The 19514-nt window shown below is 52.1% G+C and overlaps 7 protein-coding genes across 8 annotated transcripts; 4 read left to right on the top strand and 3 right to left on the bottom strand.

Annotated features, from left to right (window-relative positions):
- Positions 1–129: 129 nt before the first annotated feature.
- On the bottom strand, positions 130–4910 carry PV06_04421 (uncharacterized protein). Its single transcript, XM_016405318.1, has 3 exons — positions 4713–4910; positions 1379–4662; positions 130–1329 (listed from the first exon to the last, which is right to left on the bottom strand). Exons 1-3 carry the CDS (start codon positions 4812–4814, stop codon positions 1278–1280), a joined length of 3438 nt encoding a protein of 1145 aa, XP_016263524.1. The 5' UTR covers positions 4815–4910; the 3' UTR covers positions 130–1277.
- Positions 4911–5103: 193 nt separating this feature from the next.
- Positions 5104–6562, top strand: PV06_04420. Of its 2 annotated transcripts, XM_016405316.1 has the most exons (4): positions 5104–5235; positions 5289–5343; positions 5442–6189; positions 6242–6562. In XM_016405316.1, exons 1-4 carry the CDS (start codon positions 5194–5196, stop codon positions 6297–6299), a joined length of 903 nt encoding a protein of 300 aa, XP_016263522.1. In that variant the 5' UTR covers positions 5104–5193; the 3' UTR covers positions 6300–6562. The 2 variants fall into 2 exon arrangements, with proteins under 2 accessions (XP_016263522.1, XP_016263523.1); XM_016405317.1 differs by having other exon boundaries at positions 5289–6189.
- Positions 6458–10010, bottom strand: PV06_04419 (uncharacterized protein). Its single transcript, XM_016405315.1, has one exon. It carries the CDS (start codon positions 9938–9940, stop codon positions 6581–6583), a length of 3360 nt encoding a protein of 1119 aa, XP_016263521.1. The 5' UTR covers positions 9941–10010; the 3' UTR covers positions 6458–6580.
- A 213-nt stretch (positions 10011–10223) lies between these two features.
- On the top strand, positions 10224–12420 carry PV06_04418 (uncharacterized protein). The gene has a single exon (XM_016405314.1). The coding sequence runs from the start codon at positions 10499–10501 to the stop codon at positions 12314–12316; it is 1818 nt and encodes a 605-aa protein (XP_016263520.1). The 5' UTR covers positions 10224–10498; the 3' UTR covers positions 12317–12420.
- Positions 12421–12572: 152 nt separating this feature from the next.
- Positions 12573–15351, top strand: PV06_04417 (protein-L-isoaspartate O-methyltransferase). The gene has a single exon (XM_016405313.1). It carries the CDS (start codon positions 12718–12720, stop codon positions 13615–13617), a length of 900 nt encoding a protein of 299 aa, XP_016263519.1. The 5' UTR covers positions 12573–12717; the 3' UTR covers positions 13618–15351.
- Positions 14029–15607, bottom strand: PV06_04416 (uncharacterized protein; the record flags this gene model as incomplete). Its single annotated transcript, XM_016405312.1, has 2 exons — positions 14029–14709; positions 14768–15607. The coding sequence occupies 2 exons, from the start codon at positions 15605–15607 to the stop codon at positions 14029–14031; spliced, it is 1521 nt and encodes a 506-aa protein (XP_016263518.1).
- A 2090-nt stretch (positions 15608–17697) lies between these two features.
- Positions 17698–19475, top strand: PV06_04415 (uncharacterized protein; the record flags this gene model as incomplete). Its single annotated transcript, XM_016405311.1, has 4 exons — positions 17698–17761; positions 17815–19001; positions 19078–19182; positions 19248–19475. 4 exons carry the CDS (start codon positions 17698–17700, stop codon positions 19473–19475), a joined length of 1584 nt encoding a protein of 527 aa, XP_016263517.1.
- Between the last annotated feature and the right edge of the window lie 39 nt (positions 19476–19514).

The raw sequence follows: 19514 nt of genomic DNA, 5'->3' as shown, positions 1-19514 counted from the left end.
TTGATTCGACTATTCCTTTTGCGGCCATCTTCAGCCTTGGCCTATAGTATTTAGTCGGTGCGAGGCTGCCTCCAACAGTGGCCTTCCATACGTTTCTATTGTAAATTCCACTCAGACAAAGAACATATGTATGTCTCTAGCGACTACATGGTCAGACTGGCTGTACTCTTCACAGGCTAAGGTGGGCAAAGTGGGTTATCACACCGAAGACCATCGACATATTGGCCCCTTTCCCATCCAGCCTCTAATCGTCACAACCGTAACATAGGCCCTCCTTAAGCTCCTGGCTTGTTGCATATCAATTGCACGGACACACACAGCTTTTCGGACACACGCCAGGACCCTGTGGTCCTTTGCAAGGACAGCTGATGAAAGTTACCCGGTGTCCCAGTGATTTGAGTGCGGATGAGCTGCCAGGCTTACCTTCCCCTAACGCAAGGGGGCACACAGCCGCAATTTCTCGTCTTGCTAGGCTTGGTGTGAGACAGGAATCTGGCTAGAATCTTCCGTTGCAAGTCGCTCATTCTATAAAGCCCAAAAAACGTCTCCAAGGCCCCGGTTCCATGCTTGTTGTACGTCAAAACCCTTTGCGGCGCAGAATCTAAAAATTGCTGATGGTTGTGTACGCCAGTCGACATCTTTCGGTATGGAAAGGATGAGGCAATGAACATGCTGCAAGATACTCTTCTGTGTGCCAACAGACACCAAAGTTGCATGTCGGTAACTGAAAGACAAACGTTTTATGCCCCATTATCATTATGCTATGTCGGTGGTGGTCAAGTAAATATCGGTGAGCAAAAACCTAGCATCGGGTGCTCACTGCGGAAGGGCATATCGTACCGGTCCAGAGGGTCGGGTCAGTTTGGCTAGGGCTAGAGCACGGCAGTACAGGTGATACACTGTTTTGCCAACAAAACCAGCAACGCACATATTTGGGAGGCCGTAGGATAAACTGGCTGGTGTAAAAAAGATGACGGGATCGAGCAATGATTGATGTAGAGAGGCTCGGCGGAACACGTACGGTCGCACAAGACTGTACTGAGTCTAGCAGCATTACTGAATGGATCGAGGTCCATACGGCTGTCCATCAAACCGACCAAGTAATCGAAGGCCGTCATCTCACGTGGCGATGCTTAGCCGCTTGGGATACACAAGGTTGTCGTCCCGACTGTGACAAGACACCCGAGCTCGGATACAGCACCTGATTTATTGCGCATCTTCGTGCTGCTTCATACCACAATAGGCTGCCTTACGAGTGCAGGTGCAATACCTCGAGCCTAAGCTGATGCAAGAACCAGTCTTGTTTGGCCTCTCTCTGGTGCAGCAACCCTGGTGAACGTCAGTATGGATCTTTTTCAGTGCTAGGTCAGTGACTTACTCATTAACTTTGACATCCGGAGCTCGCGGGATGTCTGATTTCGATCCAGGGCTGATCAAGATAAACTGTCGTCCAATACTCTGTCGAGCGCCCTCGATGAGCAAGTTTACACTGATGCTTCGATTCACCGCATCCATGAAAACATCAAATTCATCTAGACATCTGATCGGAGCCCCCATTGCTTCCCAAATGGCAAGCAGTAAGCAGATTTGCGAGAAGGACTTTTCGCCACCCGACAAGGTACGAGCGCTTCTTCCTGAACCGTCACGCCTGGTGATGTCGGGTTCCACCTTCAAGTCCATCAGCTTTTGATGATGATCCATGATCAGTCTGCCCCGGAAGCCTCTTTCACTCAGCATGAAACCAAATTGGGCCTTTGCATGGGCTGATATGTAGCTTCGGAACAGCTTCCAGCGCTCTTTACGCTGTTGCATCGTTTCTTGAAGCTTGTCTCGCAAGTTCTCGAGACTCTGCAACTCCCTTTGTGCAGTGTCAAATGCCTTTCTGCACCGGGTCGCCTCAGCAGCGATTTGTTCCCGATCTCCAATCCGATCATGATATTTGCGATAGTCCTCGTATAATCTCTTGTAGCGCTTGTCAAGACTCTCGAAGGTTTCCCCTTCGGGAATGTTAACCCTCTCTGAAACTTGCCGAGCCTGCTCCGTGAATGCGGCAATCGTGTCGTCCAAGTCTGCTAGATTGCTCACCAACTTTTCACGGTCCCCCACACCGTCCTGGACTCGAGACTCAGCCTGCTGTTTCTCGCGCTGGTCAAATGCTCGTTTCTTATCAGCTTCTTGCGCTCGGCGTTGTGCTTCGTCTGCTGCTTCTTGAGCCTCTGCGATACGAGCATCCAACTCAGCCAGCTGTCGAGTGGCGGTCCTGAGCTTCCCCTTCAAGACATCGAGATTGTTTACTGCGTCCTGGAAAGAACTTTCATGGATTCCTTTCTGCTCTTGGGCGTCCCGCAACGTGCTCCGCATAACTTCCAAACTACCCTCTTCGGCGTTATCCTGCTTGATCTCGTCATTTAGTCGATCCACCTGATCGTCAGCTTCCTGCACGGCAATCTTTAGGTCTCTTGATGCCCTGTCGTGACGTAGAAGCGCTTGCTGCGCTTTCACATGGTGATCGCGAGCAGAACGGTATTCTTCCTCCAGCCGGCGCAGCTGTTCACTCATTTCCGCAATGAGAGCTTGCTGCCTCCGGATAGATTCTTCGACGTCAGTCTTCGTCCGCGGAGTTCCAAGGTATTCGTGCACCGGATCTTGTGCTGCTTGCGCACCACGGTAAAACAGACATGCGCCACGAAGCTTACTGTTTGCACTGAAGCAGTAGCAGCGCTTCACTTTTTCGAGCGGTCGTCCCCCGAATAATGTCTCAGAAGCTTCGGACATGTCTGCAATCAAGATACTCTGTTCAATGTGATGAGCAATGACCAATTGTCTCTTCACAAGTTCATTGTCAATGTCTAGAACTCGCAATACCGTATCGAATCGGGCATCAGGCTCGTGAGCAGCAATGTCCATTGGGTGCTGATTGTTGATCATGAATATCGGGGTTTGTACTTTGGCACGTCGCATGACATCGCTCAGATGCTTTTCGTCACGTTTGTTGGTCACAATGAAGGCATTGAGAGTATTACCGAAAGACTTCTCAATGATGGACGACCACTCGGGTTTGAGAAGTCTGACATGCTTGCCGAGGGGACCGATGGGCCGCTCTTGAAACCCTGTGTCTGTTGCAAGAGCCTTCAACAGCGTTGGCATGTTAGGATGAAACGCCAAGTCAGCATTGGCACGATTACGGCTCAGCTGCTGGAGATTGTTCTTCTGTTGCCTGAGTCGCTCCTGATGGTTTGTAAGTGCCTCTTGGGCGGCTGTCTCGAGACCCCCCATACGCTCAATATCTGCTTCCCGTTCATTTCTTTGTCTTTTATGATCGTCTTCTGCTTGCTTTGCCTCCTTAAGGGCTTCATGGGCATTTTGAAGCTCTGCAATGCGCCTTGCCGCACCACCTCCATTGAGCTCAGCGAGTCTTTGCTCTTCCTGTTCGATTTCTTGGGTCTTGGCGCGTATTGTTTCGTCGGCCGCTTGCAACTCCGAGCGAATGTTCCGTTGTTCGGCGTGAGCATCATGGGTTTCCTTTTTTATATCATCCTGGTCTGCCTTTGCCTCTGCCTTCTCTTCTTGAAGCCGAGTAACGACAGCTACAGCATCACTGTAGAATTCAACTGCAGCAGACGCAGCTAGTTCGGATTGCTGAAACACCTGATCGAGCTGTCCGACTTTGGCCTCGGCCTCCTGGATCTTGGTATCAGCTTCCTGGATTTGCTGGAGATAGTCTTCTCTCAGAGCTTCTTTGGCGGCGACTTGAGCCCAGGCAAGCTGTCGACGATAATCACGCAATTTATCGAGCATACTGTCATACTTGCGCGACAATTCCTGCTTATTCTTTGCACTTTCATGCTTTTTCTGCAAATCTTTCAGATCCGGACGGATTGTCTCGATCTTTGCATGGATGTTTTCTTGTTGTTCCTCGATGATACGGTAATCTTGGTCGAGTTGTTCCAGATGCACACCTTTCATGAACAGCTTGTATTTTTCCGCCGCGCTGGATGACGAGATGAACTGTCGTGCCTGGTCTTGGGACAAGACAGTCATAGGATTCTCCATCTGCAAAATCATGTGGTCGCAGATTTCTTCCAGGTCAGCTTTCCTGGTCGAAATGATCCGGCCTCTTTCGGACTTTAGTTTGAAACTACTACCACCGGTTCGCGAGATGTGCCGCTCGACCTGTATTGTACTCCCATACAAATCAGGCATATAAGCTGAGTCGCCCTGGTTTTTGATCTTGCATATGATAGTCGCATGATCTTTGCCTTCTTTGATAAAATTCGAGAGCCGGGCACCACGATTTGTAGCAGAAGCTTTTCCTCCAAGACAGAGTACAATTGCAGTCAAGATCGCGCTCTTGCCGCTGCCGTTCTTTCCGGTGATGAAATTGATTAACGGTCCCAAGTGAAACTCGTAGTCTTCGTGGCACATGAAATTGGTCACTTTTACTTCTTCCAAGATGCCATGGAGAGCAGGTTCGTTATTCTGATCTTTTCTCGAGGTCTTTCTGTCTTCAATGGCCTGGGTGGCAGCCAACTCAGCCTCCCCATTATCTTCGTCGGCGTCAGAGCCGAAATCCGATGGAGGAGTACTTGCTTCGTCTACTTCGCTGGAGGCATCGGGATGCTGAGCGGTAGAGGACTTGTCGTTGGTTCTTCGTCGCTTTGACTACGAAAATATCAATAAATGCCACCATCATGATACCACTTGAAGTATACCTCTGAGCCATAGGGTGTGGACGATGAGTGCCTGGCACGACGTTGGTCGGCGTCGCTCTCGTCATCGCTATCAGAGGGTGCCGAGCGCTTTTCTGGCGCCATGATAGCGCTGGTATTGGCTATGTCCGTCAGAAAATGCGCATGAAAGTGGTTGCGACGTGGTGTCGATGAGGGACACAGCCTATGTCAGTGGTGACGGTGCGGCGGGCGCAGGCACAGGCGCGTTATCATTTGATTCAGACGCGTTTGCCTGCGGATCAAATTAATTCCCATGCGGACAACTTAGTCAGCCACTAAGATATTGCCAATTCGAGTTAGTCACTTATGACTTCAGTGAATTGCTTCTCCAACTCCAAACTGCGCCCATGGAAGAAAAGAATCGCACCGATCGCATTTCTACCACAAGCTTGAAGTTGCCCCTCCATATCCAACTTCGTTCTTGCAAAGGACGTCTCTTCCTTGGGGCTTGCTCCTGTAGACCATGGCAGCCTCCATGGCCGATGGAGACAAGACCAAGGCAAAGGTATGCCACTTGTGCCATCACTCTACAAGAGTGTGTGCTAATGACTGAGCAAGCCCAGTGCGTTACGCTCGATCATAGCTGGTTCAACAGCGGGCGCCGTCGAAATTGGTCAGTGATCCTGTTCCCTTGATGACTTTGGTACCACACCCTCTCGTCGATCTCCGAGGCGGTTGCAATGTACGTGGCTCACGAGTATATGTGCGCAGCAATCACCTATCCGTTTGATTTCCTAAAAACACGATCCCAATTGAATCGTCACTTGCCGACCGAGAAAAAGCTCCCATTGCCTCCTTTTCCCTCGAAAGAATGGTACACAGGATGCACGACAGCCATCATAGGTAATGCCTTCAAGGCAGGTGTGCGCTTTGTCGCATTCGACCAATACAAGCACCTCTTATCCGACGAGGACGGCCAGATATCCGGGCCTCGGACGGTAGCCGCTGGCTTTGGTGCTGGCATCACAGAGTCCCTGTTGGCAGTGACGCCGTCAGAGTCGATCAAAACACAATTGATAGATGATCACAAAAGGGCACAGCCGCGAATGCGAGGGTTCCTCCATGGCTCGTCGGTGATATTCAAAGAAAAGGGACTTGCAGGCTTTTTCCAGGGCTTTGTGCCCACGACAGCTCGACAGGCGGCAAACAGTGCCGTCAGATTCAGCACATATACGAGCCTCAAACAATTCGCGGAGGGTTATGTAGCACCTGGTGAGAAGCTGGGCTCAGTGACGACATTCGGGCTTGGAGGTCTTGCAGGTGTTGTCACGGTCTATGCGACCATGCCTCTCGACACCATCAAGACTCGAATGCAGAGTCTGGAAGCAAAGCAGGTGTACAAAAACAGTTTCAATTGTGCAGCCTCGATTTTCAAAAATGAAGGAATTCTCACTTTCTGGTCGGGTGCCCTACCACGTCTTGGCCGCCTGACCCTCAGCGGTGGTATCGTTTTCACCATGTGAGTACCCTGACCTTGTTTTGAGGTCAAGCTGATACTAACATTCTATCAGGTACGAAAAGACAATGGAGCTTTTGGACTCCCTGGACCCAGACAGAAAGTATATCTGAAATGCTTTGGCATCGACGGTTGGCACCAAGAGTATCAAATACCCTGCCTGGGAAATGCAAATATGTACATAAAATTTAGTCGGCATTTGGCCTAGGTTTGAATAGGTCTCGGGATCATTGTCGTCCTGGGGCTTTGTAAGACTGGCGATATCTGGCTATCATGAAGCCAACAGCATGAATTGCTCCATTTTGCATCTTTGTAGATGCTACCTAGTAGATATATAAGAAGTATCGGTATGCCAACAACTGAATGACAACATGTACACTTTCGAAGATATCATTCACTCTTTGGTAGCAATATTCTTGACCAACCCTTCTCCCAGCATTGCAATCTCAGCAAGGATGCCGTCTTTGTTGAGAACGCACATGCTCTTGCTTTCTCCCTCTTCATCGTCATCGATAGCAGGTAGAGGTACGCTCGACCAACCCAACCTCACGCGCCATTCCTTTCGGCCCAACGCACTTGGCTTCCACAGACCCGCGATCAGCTTGCACCCATAGTGGTCGTGGAAGAACATGGCACTCGCACCGAAGGCGAAGTTCAGGTCGCGCACAAACACGTCGACGGGGTCGTAGCCCAGACTCTCGGTGTCCAACACCTCTGCGATCTGCAGGTTCTTGAAGTCGCCTCCCCCGTTCAAAAGTGCCTTTTTGCTGCTTTTGGGCCTCGTCGTCTTCTCAGGAACCCCCTTGGCCACTCCGGGTTTGATGTGAATAGAGAAATCAAAGTCTCCCAGCGGCGTCTCGAACACGCCCATCCAATCTTCCTCGCCCATGCCGGTGCCTTTGTTCGCGAGCACGTCCACGGCCGCTCTGGCCAGAGCGGTGAGGCGACCCCCCACCACCTTTGTCGGCCTCCCACCCTGTGTCCAGACGACCCCTGTCTCGTCGACGTTCGTTCCGACGAACCAGACCACGCTGTTCAAAGCCGGGTCCAACCTCCTCCAAGCCTCGTACCTGGTCTTGACGGCCTCGATGCTCTCCTTCGCCCAATCTTGCGCCAGCCCCAGATCCACCAGCAGCGGGCGCGAAGTCCAGTCCCACCATGCGACGCGGCTCAGGGCCCTCAGGAACCCCGTCGTCGCGTTCCCCGGCACGCTCCAAGGTGCCGGTGTCACAAACACGCTGGCCGCCACGATCTCGAGTACTTCCTCCGGCACGTGACCGTCGCCGAGCAACAAATGCTTCGCGACCCAGCGCTTCAGCAGTCTCATCGTGCCCGAGAAAGCGGCGAAGCGTGCAGAAAGCGCCCGTATCGCGCTCGTGTGTGCGCTCTTCGCGACAAATTCGCGCTTGTACACGACCAACGCCGAGGAGAGCTCGTCCCTGGCGCTGCCATGAAGGCTCTTGTCCGCCAGAGCAGTCTGAAGAAGGTGCAGTTCACGATCGTGCAAGATCCTTGCGCGAAAGCAGACGGGGCTCAGCCCGGGTGCTTGAGAGGGGTATATGATATCCAAGTAAGAGGTGTTCATGTTCCCCGTGGTGGCCGAAGAAGTGTTCTCGAGACCTACACGCGTCGTCAAGCTGGGGTCCTGGGCAGTGAGAAGTTCGCTCAGCTTGAGCAGGAAAGCAATCTTGGTGTGCTGTATGGCAGGAAGCGAATCCGGCCAGCGCGTTGAACTGTCGAATTGAATGAGAAAGTCAATCGGTTTAGCTGTAGATGGGAGAAGAGGGTTGCCCACGCTGGCCGAGCGTAGTGCAGTGTCGGTCGGAGAGATAGAGCGGATTGGCAATGGTAGATCTTGGAGGTGGTGGAGTGTCGAGGTGAGTTTTTGAAAAGCGTTGTTAATGACACGAAATGAGTCCTTTGCCCCAAGGTTGGATTCATCCGCCAGGTATATCGCTTCGAGGTTCAGCGTGGCCGAAGAGATCGAGCTAGGTGGAAGCTTGATGTGTAGAGAGAGGAGATGTGCAATGATTTGGTGCGTGACAGGTATGGACGGTGCCCATACGAGAGCTTCAGAGATGGAGCCGTCTTTGAAGCGGCGGAGTTCGGCCTTTTCGCCCCAAAATGCTCGATATTCTGCGGCCAGATCTTGTTCGTCGGCAGAAGGTCCATGGTCGACGAGTCGCGTTACAGCATCGGGATTGGTGAGGAGGCGGACTTCGAGATCGAGTTTTCCGTTTGTAACGGCAGGGTCATGCTTCAGTGGCCACTCCGTAGCTACCAGGAACTTAAAATTGACGAGGCTCACGCGGTCTCCCAAACCACGGACCAAAATGCTGTGCATCTTGGACAGATGTTGGCGCAGTTGCGAGGTTGTGTCGACGCCCTCTACGGGGAGAGTGATGCGGAACATCTCATCGTACTGCACGACAGGAACGACGGTGTTGAGAATGAAAGTCTCATCAAAGTTGTCCTGGTTCCGCGCATTGATTGCGGCCAAAGAAATCCGGGCATGGTGTTGGAGAGTTTGATATGACCATGGCGTCATTTTGTACAGAATGTTGACACCCGTGGTTGCGTCGTAGAGGGCAGGTGACTCTATTCTCGGTATTTCGAGAGATGTGTCATTGAGAACCATTGGGTCACGGAAGTCTCGAGTCGCAAGGATTTGGAGCATGGCCTTGAAGAACTGCAGACTGCTGTACTGTTTCGAAAACAATGGGAGACCTCGATGTCCTCCCGTCCGAAGAAACAATGCGCATGTCGCGCTCCATTCCAAAAAGCCAAAACCACCTGATTGAATTGAGCTGTCAAAGCCAAGTTGCTGTAGCCAGACTTGCCCAAGGCGGCATGCGTCGTCGAATGAAGCGCTTTTGGCGGACCTGATCATCTCGCTGAATGTTGCTGTGGACGCTGCAAATCGTATGCTACTGTTGTAGAATGGCGTTGGGGTCTCCAACGCCTCATTTGTGCCGTGTCTGAGGTTGTTCTTTGTAGGAAGCGTCTTTGCCGTCGGCATCAAGTCCTCTGGGAACCCCACACTGACATGGAACTTGACCTTTGACAAGGATTTGTCTTTGGCTATGAGATTCAGAACCGGCAGATAGTCTACACCGTATAGATACGCGAAAGACATCTCGAATTCTGAGCCTGCAGCTTCTTTGATGCCGGCGGCAATGCAAGCCAGATAAAAAGCAGCCTTTTGAGGCGCCCGGTTGTTGAGATAGTCCTTTTCCTGCAGTAGCTCAGGCGGCATTATAGCAGTAAGCTGAATCACATTGTCGCCTTTGACGCTTAATCCCCAAGCTAGTGCTCCACCGACCTCGATGTCTTTTGGTACAGTGAACTCGAACTTGTACTTGGTGTCCTTCGAAGGCCGTGGTTCAGTGAATGGGATTCTAACGCCCTCTTTGCGTAGAGTCTTTACGGCGTCAACCGCAGTGACTGGAGCTCGTGTCTTGATCTGCTTGATGATAGTTTGCAGTCTGTTGGAAAGTCCGCCCCATTTCGCATAAGATCGATCATAGTTTGGTGTTACTTCTGCAATCAAATCTGCGACCTGCAAAGCCAGAATCGATGACTTGGTGATTCCACTAGCCGGTACATTATTGTCTTTGTTCTTGGGCTTCTTCGTAATTGTGTTCTTCTTTGCTGCACTGCCATCGTTGCGTTCTTCGTCTGCACAGCCGTTTGAGCTATGGCTTAATTTTCTCCTCTTTGGCGAGTGTCTTGAGGGCATCGCTTCGAAAGACATCGCAACGCAACACAACGGCCACCACCGCAAATCCTAGAACTCGTTTCCGGGGTGTTGAAATAACGTAAACTCTTAATCAATTTCCGCTAAATGCTATCCAACAATATGAAAAGACCAATGGTACGGCGGTTGGAAGTTGGCGGACGATGAATCTTGAAACTTTGAGCTGCCAAGAGTAGAAAATTTATAGACCATTTTCGACGCATTTCTCGGCACTTAATTCGCCGTTAATAGACCATCTTGGTCCCGGAACCAAAAGATGAGAAACTCTGATGGGAAACAAGGTATCTCAAAGATCACAGCATCCTCTGCAGGGTAATTGGACATATTATTATTGAAACAGACACACATATCTGGTGCGTGAATAACCCAAAGTTTTTGAAGTATACTAGACAATTTGAACGGGGTGGGAAGTCTCTGCGATATCGGAAAAATCTTCATTGATGACTCCAAACCCCAGCGCTTGGTCACCTGCATAACAGTCCCAATTGCACTGAGCAAACACATCGTCTCTCTGTCTAGAGTTCTCAACATCTCAGAATCTCAGGCCAATCCACAATGGCTGCAGCTGTTGGACAGCCAGTGCCGAATACAGCGCACGCAGTGAGCGTATCGTTGCCGACATGGAAAGCCAATGTTAGCTACGAACAAGGCGAAGAATGGCTCTTATCGAGGATGCAAACTGGCTATCCCCGCTTCTTCATCCATCTGATCATCCAAGAACTGGAGAAGGAAATTTTGAAGCTTCATGGCAGACACGGCGAGAAAGTCATGTTGTTTCCATCCCTCGCCACCGCAAAGAGGTGTCAAAAGTTCTTCTATGACAAAGTTGAAGGTCTAGGAACTGGCATCGTGCACATACTGCAATTGGAACCCGTCAACCAAGGCAAAAACCACGAGACCACGTTCTCTTCATTGTTTTGCGTTTTCTTTCCCAAGGACTACTTCAGTGTGGCGAAACAGGTGTGGCAGCATACTGGGGACGGCATCTCGAGCCGGCGGGGGGAATTTTGCCTGAAGGCACTGAAGGAGGGGATCTTGCAGCCTGTCACCAATCAGCCAAAGCCAAAGACGGACGATGTATACTCGAAGGGACCTCGGAGATATCAGAAGGTGCCTCAGAACGGCATTATTCACAGCGTCGCTCCTCCCCCAGAAGCCCCACAACCCTCAGATGGTTCGGCTGATGTCTCAGAAAAGGATTCCTCCCAATTTGTAGAGGAACGATTCGGCCGAAACCTCAACATCAAGCTGGCCTCACAGGCCAAACTTGCGATTCGACGCAGGATTGCCGGTTGCCTAACCGAGAATTCCGAGCTGGAACAGGCCCTCGCCGCATCACCCAGCGACAGCAACAAGCGACAGCAGGGACTGTCAGAGGACGACGTGTACCTGTACCCGACTGGAATGTCATCCATCTTCAACGCCCACAGGATCCTCTTGGCGAACGCCGCCGCCCACGGCCGTGAGCCCCGCAAGAGCATCTGTTTCGGCTTTCCGTACGTCGACACGCTCAAGATCCTACAAAAGTGGGGCCCAGGCTGCCAGTTCTACGGCCTAGGAAGCTCGGCTTGTCTCGACGACCTCGAGCGCCGGCTGGAATCCGGCGAGCGATTCCTGGGCCTGTTCTCCGAATTCCCCAGCAACCCGCTACTCAACTCCCCCGATCTCCTACGCATACGTCAACTGGCCGACAAGTACGACTTTGCCGTCGTCATCGACGAGACTGTGGGCAACTTCACCAACATCGACGTCCTCCGCCACGCCGACATGGTGGTCAGCAGCTTGACCAAGGTGTTTAGCGGCGACAGCAACGTCATGGGCGGCAGTGCCGTGCTCAACCCGCAGAGCAAGATGTACGGCGAGCTCAAGCAGACGCTCCAGAACGAGTACGAGGACAACTACTGGGCCGAGGACGCGGTCTTCATGGAGCGGAACTCCAGAGATTTCATCTACCGGTCCGAGAGGATCAACTCCAACACGGAAGCCCTGGTCGATCTGCTCCGATCGTGTCCATTCGTCAAACAGGTCTACTATCCGAAATTCAGTCCGACCCGGGCGAACTACGATGCCTGCCGAGCGCCCAACGGTGGTTACGGGGGTTTGCTCTCCGTCACGTTCCAGGAATACGAGCAGGCGATTGCCTTTTTCGACACGCTCGAGTGTCAAAAGGGGCCTAGCCTGGGGACGAACTTTACACTGGCTTGTCCGTTCACCATTCTTGCGCATTACAACGAATTGAAATGGGCCGCCGAATCAGGCGTGGATGCTGATCTGGTCCGATTGAGTGTTGGATTAGAGGATACCGAAGATTTGCTGGCACGATTCAATAGGGCGTTGAAGGCCGCGGAGAATGCGAAAAAAGCACAAGAATAAAGAATCAGTGTTGAAAACGTCACGTCAATGTTCAACTCATTGATCTGGTCCGGTCCATAGGGGGTTTTGGAAACAGCACAGATAGGATACCCTGCGAATAAAACAATTGTTGAGAATATCCCGTATTTTCCCTAACATGGTCGACGAGGCTGTGGGAGGCGAGGCTGCACCCTTTCAACCCCGCGGCGCCGGAACAATTTATCCGATCTCATCATGACATACTGTAAGTAAATACTCGCGTGTGGTGACATCCCCGCCGCTGCATCTTGATTCTTCTCACACCACATGCCAAATGGCTTATGCTATCTGGTCGCTTGCAAAACACACAATTACATCGTCGTACCACCTCAGAATTTCTATCATGTTTCTCCTCGGTGTATTGAGCCTTGAAAAGCAACCGCATGGTCCACAGACCTAGGACTCTCTATGCGATCACCATCATCTCAATATCAATCGTCCTCGTCGCGATACTCTTCCAACCATTCCCAAGTTCTACACTTCACCAGCAAGAGTATCCCACCATCATTCCACGCCCTTCGGTCAAGAGATTCCTCCTCTCCCTCTTCAAACCTCCCTCCTCCTCCCCGACAACCATGGCGTGGCGCAGCTCCGGCCGCACCAACGCCGAACTCATCACCAACCTCTTCAACGCCGGGCTCATCACCTCCCCCCGCGTCCGAGAATCCATGTCCTCGGTCGACCGGGCTCACTACTGCCCTTCAAGTCCGTCGGCGGCGTACGAAGATTCCCCTCAACCCATAGGCTTCTCGGCCACCATCAGCGCACCCCACATGCACGCCTCGGCGGCCGAGTCCTTACTCCCCTTCATGCCCGAGTCCGGGGCGGCCAACGTCCTCGACATCGGCTCCGGGAGTGGCTACCTCACTCACGTCCTGGCGAACCTGGTCTGCGGCGCGGACGGCAAGGGTGACGGCCACGTCGTGGGGATAGACCACATCCAGGGTTTGGTCGACATGAGCCGGGAAAACATGAGGCGGTCCGAGGAAGGCCGCCGGCTTCTGGACACGGGAAAGGTCGAACTCGTCGTGGGCGACGGACGCAAAGGTTACCCCAAGGGGGGTCCCTACGACGCGATCCACGTCGGCGCCGCCGCGACCGAGCTGCACCAGAGTCTGGTCGACCAGTTGAAATCCCCGGGTAGGATGTTCATCCCCGTGGAAGACAAAGATGGCTGGGGTAGCCAGTGGATCTGGGTGGTGGATAAAGACAAAGATGGAAAAGTCACGAAAAAGAGGGACATGGGAGTTCGTTACGTCCCACTTACGGATGCACCCAAATGAACTAATTCGGCGACGAAACGATTCTGTGGAGAAGGAGATTGGGAGTTGTCGTGCTCCGAAAGACTTCGAATACGGCTACACGAACAAAACCCCTACGGAGCACCTGGCAAATCAAATCTGGGCTGGGCATGTCGGTACCTCGCGATGACCTGCTGGCTTGGTTGGGGTTTGCAGACTCTGGGTTGTGCTCGTGGTTTCATCTGCCGTTCGGCATGGTCACACTGGTAAGCGACTTGTCTACCTCCGTCACCGTGCTTTGCTATGTCGGATGTGCACCGTGGAGCAATGCTGAGTGTGGTTCCTCAACAATCGATTCAGCCAGATGATGGATCTCGAGGATACAACGTTCAATCTAATTATATCAAGTAGTCGATGTTTTATTGCCATCAGCATCATATTGAGCAATATATATCACAAGCCAAACTTGCCTACTGTGACGATAGAAGAGTTCGTCCGTTGCCCGCTGGTAGTCACGGCTTCCGCCTGCACTGACTGGCATTTCTGTGGGATGTTGACGGCGGTTTCGAATCCAGCCCACCGCACAGTAGCCTGTTTCGAAAATCCTCCACCATTCGGCTGGCCGCAATACACAGACCATTCGGCGAGGTCGGTGGCGCCATTCCAACTCATGTACACATCCGTACCCTCGCCCTCGAAAGCGACCACTCTTGGGGGAGTCGCAGGTCTTCCCGTCCAAGGGTAGCGATAGGCTCGGTAGGACTGCTGCAGGTAGTATGTACCAAAAGTGATCAGCATTGCAATGTTGCCATCCGCATCATACTCCTCGACAACTGGCACAGCACCGTGGCCCAGCAGGACATGTCCGTCGGATAAATCCTGATAGCTCCCTTGAGAGACTGCAAACACTGGGCCGGTCGGGTTTGACAAGGACCGATTCACCGTGACCAGCTTGGTAGACATGTCGAGATCCAACGACAACCCCCGTGTCAGGGTATTGTTGTCGTACTCCGTATCTCCATTGTCATGCAGGGTGATGGTCATTCTGTCGGCGTCTTGATAAGCGATTCGGGCATCGTGCTGGTAGCAGAAACGAGTGTTTTCGCCGAGTCTGAAGTCGCCACCATTCTGTCCCTGGGAGTAGATCAGCTTCTAGGGACACAAAGCCGGGCTCGAACTCTCGGTAACTTACAGAAAGGGTCCAGAGAACATTGCCTCCGGCGTCAATGTAGAAGAGACTGCACAGTAGCCGGGAGGAAATCAGGTAGTCGTTCCCATACTTTTTCACCGAGTTGATATGGAAGTAGCCCCACGGATGTTCGAACGACGTCCCGTTGCCAGAGATGAGACTCTCAAGTGGAAGAAGGCTGTGATTAAGCGGGATCTGGTCGACGTGCTCGACACTGCTCCACCGAAAAACGACCTTGTTGGAAGGGATCTCGATCTCGTAGAATTGACTGTCTATGACATATCCATCGCCGGGGCCACCGACGGCCGTCATGTCTGCCGTGGTGATGTTGACCGCCGTCACTAATATTGTCTGATTGTCCGTGACCTCACTCTCATGGAAATCCATGTACGACGAATGTTTGATGTGATCAAAGATCTGAAAGCTCTCCTCCAAGGTCACGTTGTAGATGTTGGTGTAGCTATCGTCAAAAACCTGGATGGTTCCCCAACCGAGTCCTTCATTGTAGACGGGTCCGACCCAATTGAAGAGGAGAGTCTGATTGCGAACCTTTTGTGGCCGTAGAGGCCCGATGGGCCAGACGCTGGTGCTGTGCTCGAATTGATCGTCACACCAGACCAACGAGCCATCATCCGTGAAGATGGCAGGGACGGTGCTAGTGTTGGTTTGCGTGTTGAGGAACAAGAATCCGCCCTCCGTCGGGCCAAACTTTTGTACCTCCAACACAGGAACGATCGCATCCGAGGTATTGAACTTTTGGAAGCGCCCAAGGCCCTGGGCGCCGACCGAAAAGGGGAATGACACTGCTGCAACGGTCGCAGCCTTCAACGAGTACTTGTGCATGGTGCAGTAGGTTCGTCCGTGTTTCGAGTGTTGACAGTGATTCTGACGAGAACTCCTGCCCTTTACTGAAGAGCAATCTCCCGAAATATATCTCCTGGGCTAGGCACTCAGTGATCAACGGTCTCGGCTGTCAAGCACTGACGGACATCGAGTCGAGCTCGGTGTAGGCGAGCTATATGTAGAGCTCGTAACAGAAGCAGACCCTTGGATATGTCCAAGTGAGAGTCAAGTCATTCCATGATAAGAATTCGCTTTGACTTGCCGAAGGTAGCATAAAGAGTCATGCTTTTATCTTAGCGATACTTTGAACCTACATCATGATGGATGACTCGTTGGCTTTCTACGGTGAAGAAACACCGTCACGAGAACAAAGGAATTTTCCTCTCGGCCAGTATCTGCTGTAGATGACCGCCTCCACCTTGTATTCAGGGCAAACAACAACGCTCTGGAAAACTGTACTTGAGCCATCGACCCACAATTTTATCACGATAGAAGCTGTAGGTGTCCGAGAACGATTAAAAATATGGTTAACCCTCTATCCTTAGAAGTATTTTGTACGGATGGACTTGCCTTCTGAGGTCAGGCCGAAGTTCATAACTTCTCGCTACCGGAGATATCAGACATAGACAAAAGCCAAACGCGGGAATATCATGGTTCCACGGGATCGATACTCACCACCCCGACGTTCAAATTGTCCAATGAGAAAAGAGATTAGACAGCAAAGCCATGCGTCAGTCAGAATCGATGAGAAAAGCGGAACCGGGCAAATACCCCGGATTATTCCACCGGTCGGATAACATGCGCGACGATAAGCCGGCGCATTCAAGGATGGATTGGGTGAGACTTCGGCTGGGCCTCTTTGGATGGCGGGGAGCTAGCCCTGCCGAGGGGGGCCTCCCACCGAGACCACCGGCCTTGTCTATGCTTCACCTTTGGCGTTTCATGCGACCGGAGGTCTTTGATAGGGACTGACGCACACATGGCTCTTCCTACCTCGGTGGAGGACATTACAAGTCCCAGGCAAAATCGCATATCTGTGATAAGCTTTATAATACAGGTGCCGTATTGATCAGTGATCAGCCTGTCGGTAAGATAATCAGCAGAAAGCCAACACAGAGTCGAGGCTGCCGCTGGCTTCAGGGTAGCCAAAAACGCAGTAACTATCTGGTCACTTTCGCCAACATTGTCCTTGTCAGTTATTTCATGAGACACTCAGACAGCCAAAAACAGAGCGGAACCTCCTGGTGAGCTGTTTCTTCGTAGACTCTCAAATCATCCGTCTTTCTTTTCACGATCAGCTCTACACTTCCTTGATGGTTCTTGTCCCGCGGCTGCTCGCTTCCGTTCTGGCCGGTAACGAGCCTCTCAGATGCCCGAAGCAACCGGCACAAGGATCGCGAAGAACATTGTCAATCCCTTTCTTGTCGTCCTTGACATGTCCACCCCAGTGGCCAAGACGTCTCGAAGCTAAATGAGCGCTCGTTCGTTGCTATGATCTATCACAAGGCCCAAGAGTTGGAGCTTGTGACACGAAATGGGGTCCCCGGTAACCTTTCAGCTTCTTTGTGCTTGCACGTCCTGAACATTCGCGACAACCCAGTAGGGAGACGTCATTATAACCTTCGTAGCGGTTTGGTGGTGGGTATCCCGGGGGGGAGGGGGGATTGTTCTTGGAAACCCCAATCTGGATAGAACGACTAACTAGGTGGGTGCCGCGACATGGTCCAACGCCGTCTGATTGGCTGATAAGCCGGAAATTTGACCGGCCTGTTTGTCCTGACTAGACTACTCCAGAGTTGCTTTTGGCGCAGATAATCCATGTCTAGGAGTCCTCTTACTGGCACCTACACAATGAGGCTGTCTGTTCCACCATGGCCTGTCAGGTCGTTGAACTTCGCATCTCAAGGACATTCCTAAAGGGGATGCGATGCGACCGTGATAGGAGTCAAGATGAATAAACATTCTGTCCTCGGGCGAAGGATATATCTTGGATGTACTCGAGTCCACCGTGGTTGCAGTACGTTTCTCGTGAAACCCCCCCGATTTGTACAGCTTCTCCTCCATCAGTCTCCTGCGTTGTCGAATCTACCATGGTGCGAGGTTCGAATACCAACGGTGTCGACACGCCTCCTGGCACCGTCCTTCTGAGCCAAGGTAACGGACTCCAAAACCCGGAGCGTAAATTGCGGAAATTGACGTTGTGACAGTGTTTACGACCAGGGAATCATCGACCATACTGCAACCGGCTCCGTCTGACGACCCGAATGAGCCGTTGAACTGGTCCAAACTGCGAAAGGGAGTCAACTTTACGCTTGCCCTCTTCTACGTCCTCTTCACGTTTGTCCTCCTCGACATTCAGTTCGTGGCCTACGCCGAGTATGTTGAAGATGTGGGCATGACCACATTTGTTTACACGACGTCGATCGCCCTCAACTACACCGGCTTGGCCGTTGGATGCGTCTTCTTCATTCCGTTCACGTACCGATACGGACGACGACCGGTCTATCTGGTCAGCCTCGCGCTTCAATTGGCCTGTGCGATCTGGTCGGCAAGAGTCACCACCAATGGAGAGCTCATGGCGTCAAACTTGGTGATGGGGTTGGCCGGTGCGATCAGTGAGACCATTGTTCAAGTCACGATTGCGGACCTGTTCTTCACGCATCAGTACGCCACCGTGAACGGGCTCTTTCTCGGCACCCAAGCTACCGGAGCATACCTGGGCCCTGTCGCGGCAGGCTATGTCATTGACTCACAAGGCTGGCGCTGGATGTGGTGGTGGTGCACCATTTTCCTCTCCGTCACCTTCCTTCTTGTCCTGTTCTTCTTTGAGGAGACAACCTATACACCGCTCATTGGGAGCCTGCCGGGAAATTGCGAGCCCGAAGCTACAATGACCGGCGGCGGTTCGAATCCCAAGAAAGATACAGCCGAAGAGGGGCTGCAACCTGTGGCTTCGATAAGCGTACCTAACTTGTATCCCGCGCGAAGACCTCTTCGTGAACGGTTCGCTCTGGTGACCAAGACTCCGGCACCCATCTCGCAGCACTTCTACCGGCCGTTTATCCTCTTGGTTATGTTTCCCGGGATGGCATATACTGCCATCACCTATGGCTCGCTTCTGGCCTGGTTCGCGATCATGAACACCCTTGCACCGCAGCATCTATCCGCCCCACCGTATAATTTCTCGGCTTCAGCTTTGGGCCTTTTCAATGTGGCCCCATTCATCGGTTCGGTCGTGGGCATGGCCATTACTCCTCTGAATGACTGGATCATTTTGCACTTGGCCCGGCGCAACAATGGACTTTATGAGCCGGAAATGCGGTTGTACCCTGCTATTCCAGGCGCACTGCTGACGACCGGCGGAATTGCAATGTTTGGCTTCGGCCTTTGCCATGTAAGTCTTGTACTTCCACACTGAAAGGTCTGCCGAGCAGGCATTAGCGAACGTGGGATGCTAACAACCACACCAGAATGCTCCGTGGCCGGTTGTTGCTGTAGGATTGGCGATCAATGGCGCAGGATTCATGGTCTGCGGCGACGTGGCAATCTCATATGCCATCGACTCATATAAAGATGTAAGACTTTACTCCCTTGATTTCAGAAAAGAAGCACCTTGTCTATTCTAACACATCAATGGTAGGCTGTTGGAGACGGGTTTGTAGGGGTGGTATTCGTCAGGAACGTGTTCTCGGTCGTCGTGCTTTTCTCCTTGGTCCCGTGGATCAAAGGGATGGGCCTCCAGAACATGTTTATTCTTTGTGTGGTCCTCTCGCTTGTCTTGGGGACAATTCCTGTCTTTCTGATTTTCTGGGGTAAGGACGCACGACGATTTACTGCTGACAGGTATCGTCACTATGTTCTGCACTAGTACATCGGCCCTGCTGCCAGAATTTGGATGGGTGGTTGA

Source organism: Exophiala oligosperma (assembly GCF_000835515.1).
Source record: "Exophiala oligosperma strain CBS 72588 unplaced genomic scaffold supercont1.4, whole genome shotgun sequence".
Classification (NCBI taxonomy): Eukaryota; Fungi; Ascomycota; class Eurotiomycetes; order Chaetothyriales; family Herpotrichiellaceae; genus Exophiala; species Exophiala oligosperma.
Note: the sequence above shows the minus strand (reverse complement) of the source record. Positions and strands in the feature narration are given on the sequence as shown.

What these genes read in the sequence shown, in the direction of transcription:
- PV06_04421 (XM_016405318.1), bottom strand. Translation starts at nt 4,814, where the DNA reads ATGGCGCCAGAAAAGCGCTCGGCACCCTCTGATAGCGATGACGAGAGC. An exon ending in CCACACCCTATGGCTCAGAG is followed by an intron (nt 4,663 to 4,712) that starts GTATACTTCAAG and finishes ATATTTTCGTAG; the next exon opens with TCAAAGCGACGAAGAACCAA. An exon ending in CCGGATGTCAAAGTTAATGA is followed by an intron (nt 1,330 to 1,378) that starts GTAAGTCACTGA and finishes GACGTTCACCAG; the next exon opens with GGTTGCTGCACCAGAGAGAG.
- PV06_04420 (XM_016405316.1), top strand. Translation starts at nt 5,194, where the DNA reads ATGGCAGCCTCCATGGCCGATGGAGACAAGACCAAGGCAAAG. An exon ending in GAGACAAGACCAAGGCAAAG is followed by an intron (nt 5,236 to 5,288) that starts GTATGCCACTTG and finishes TGACTGAGCAAG; the next exon opens with CCCAGTGCGTTACGCTCGAT. An exon ending in AGCGGGCGCCGTCGAAATTG is followed by an intron (nt 5,344 to 5,441) that starts GTCAGTGATCCT and finishes ATATGTGCGCAG; the next exon opens with CAATCACCTATCCGTTTGAT.
- PV06_04419 (XM_016405315.1), bottom strand. Translation starts at nt 9,940, where the DNA reads ATGTCTTTCGAAGCGATGCCCTCAAGACACTCGCCAAAGAGGAGAAAA.
- PV06_04418 (XM_016405314.1), top strand. Translation starts at nt 10,499, where the DNA reads ATGGCTGCAGCTGTTGGACAGCCAGTGCCGAATACAGCGCACGCAGTG.
- PV06_04417 (XM_016405313.1), top strand. Translation starts at nt 12,718, where the DNA reads ATGGTCCACAGACCTAGGACTCTCTATGCGATCACCATCATCTCAATA.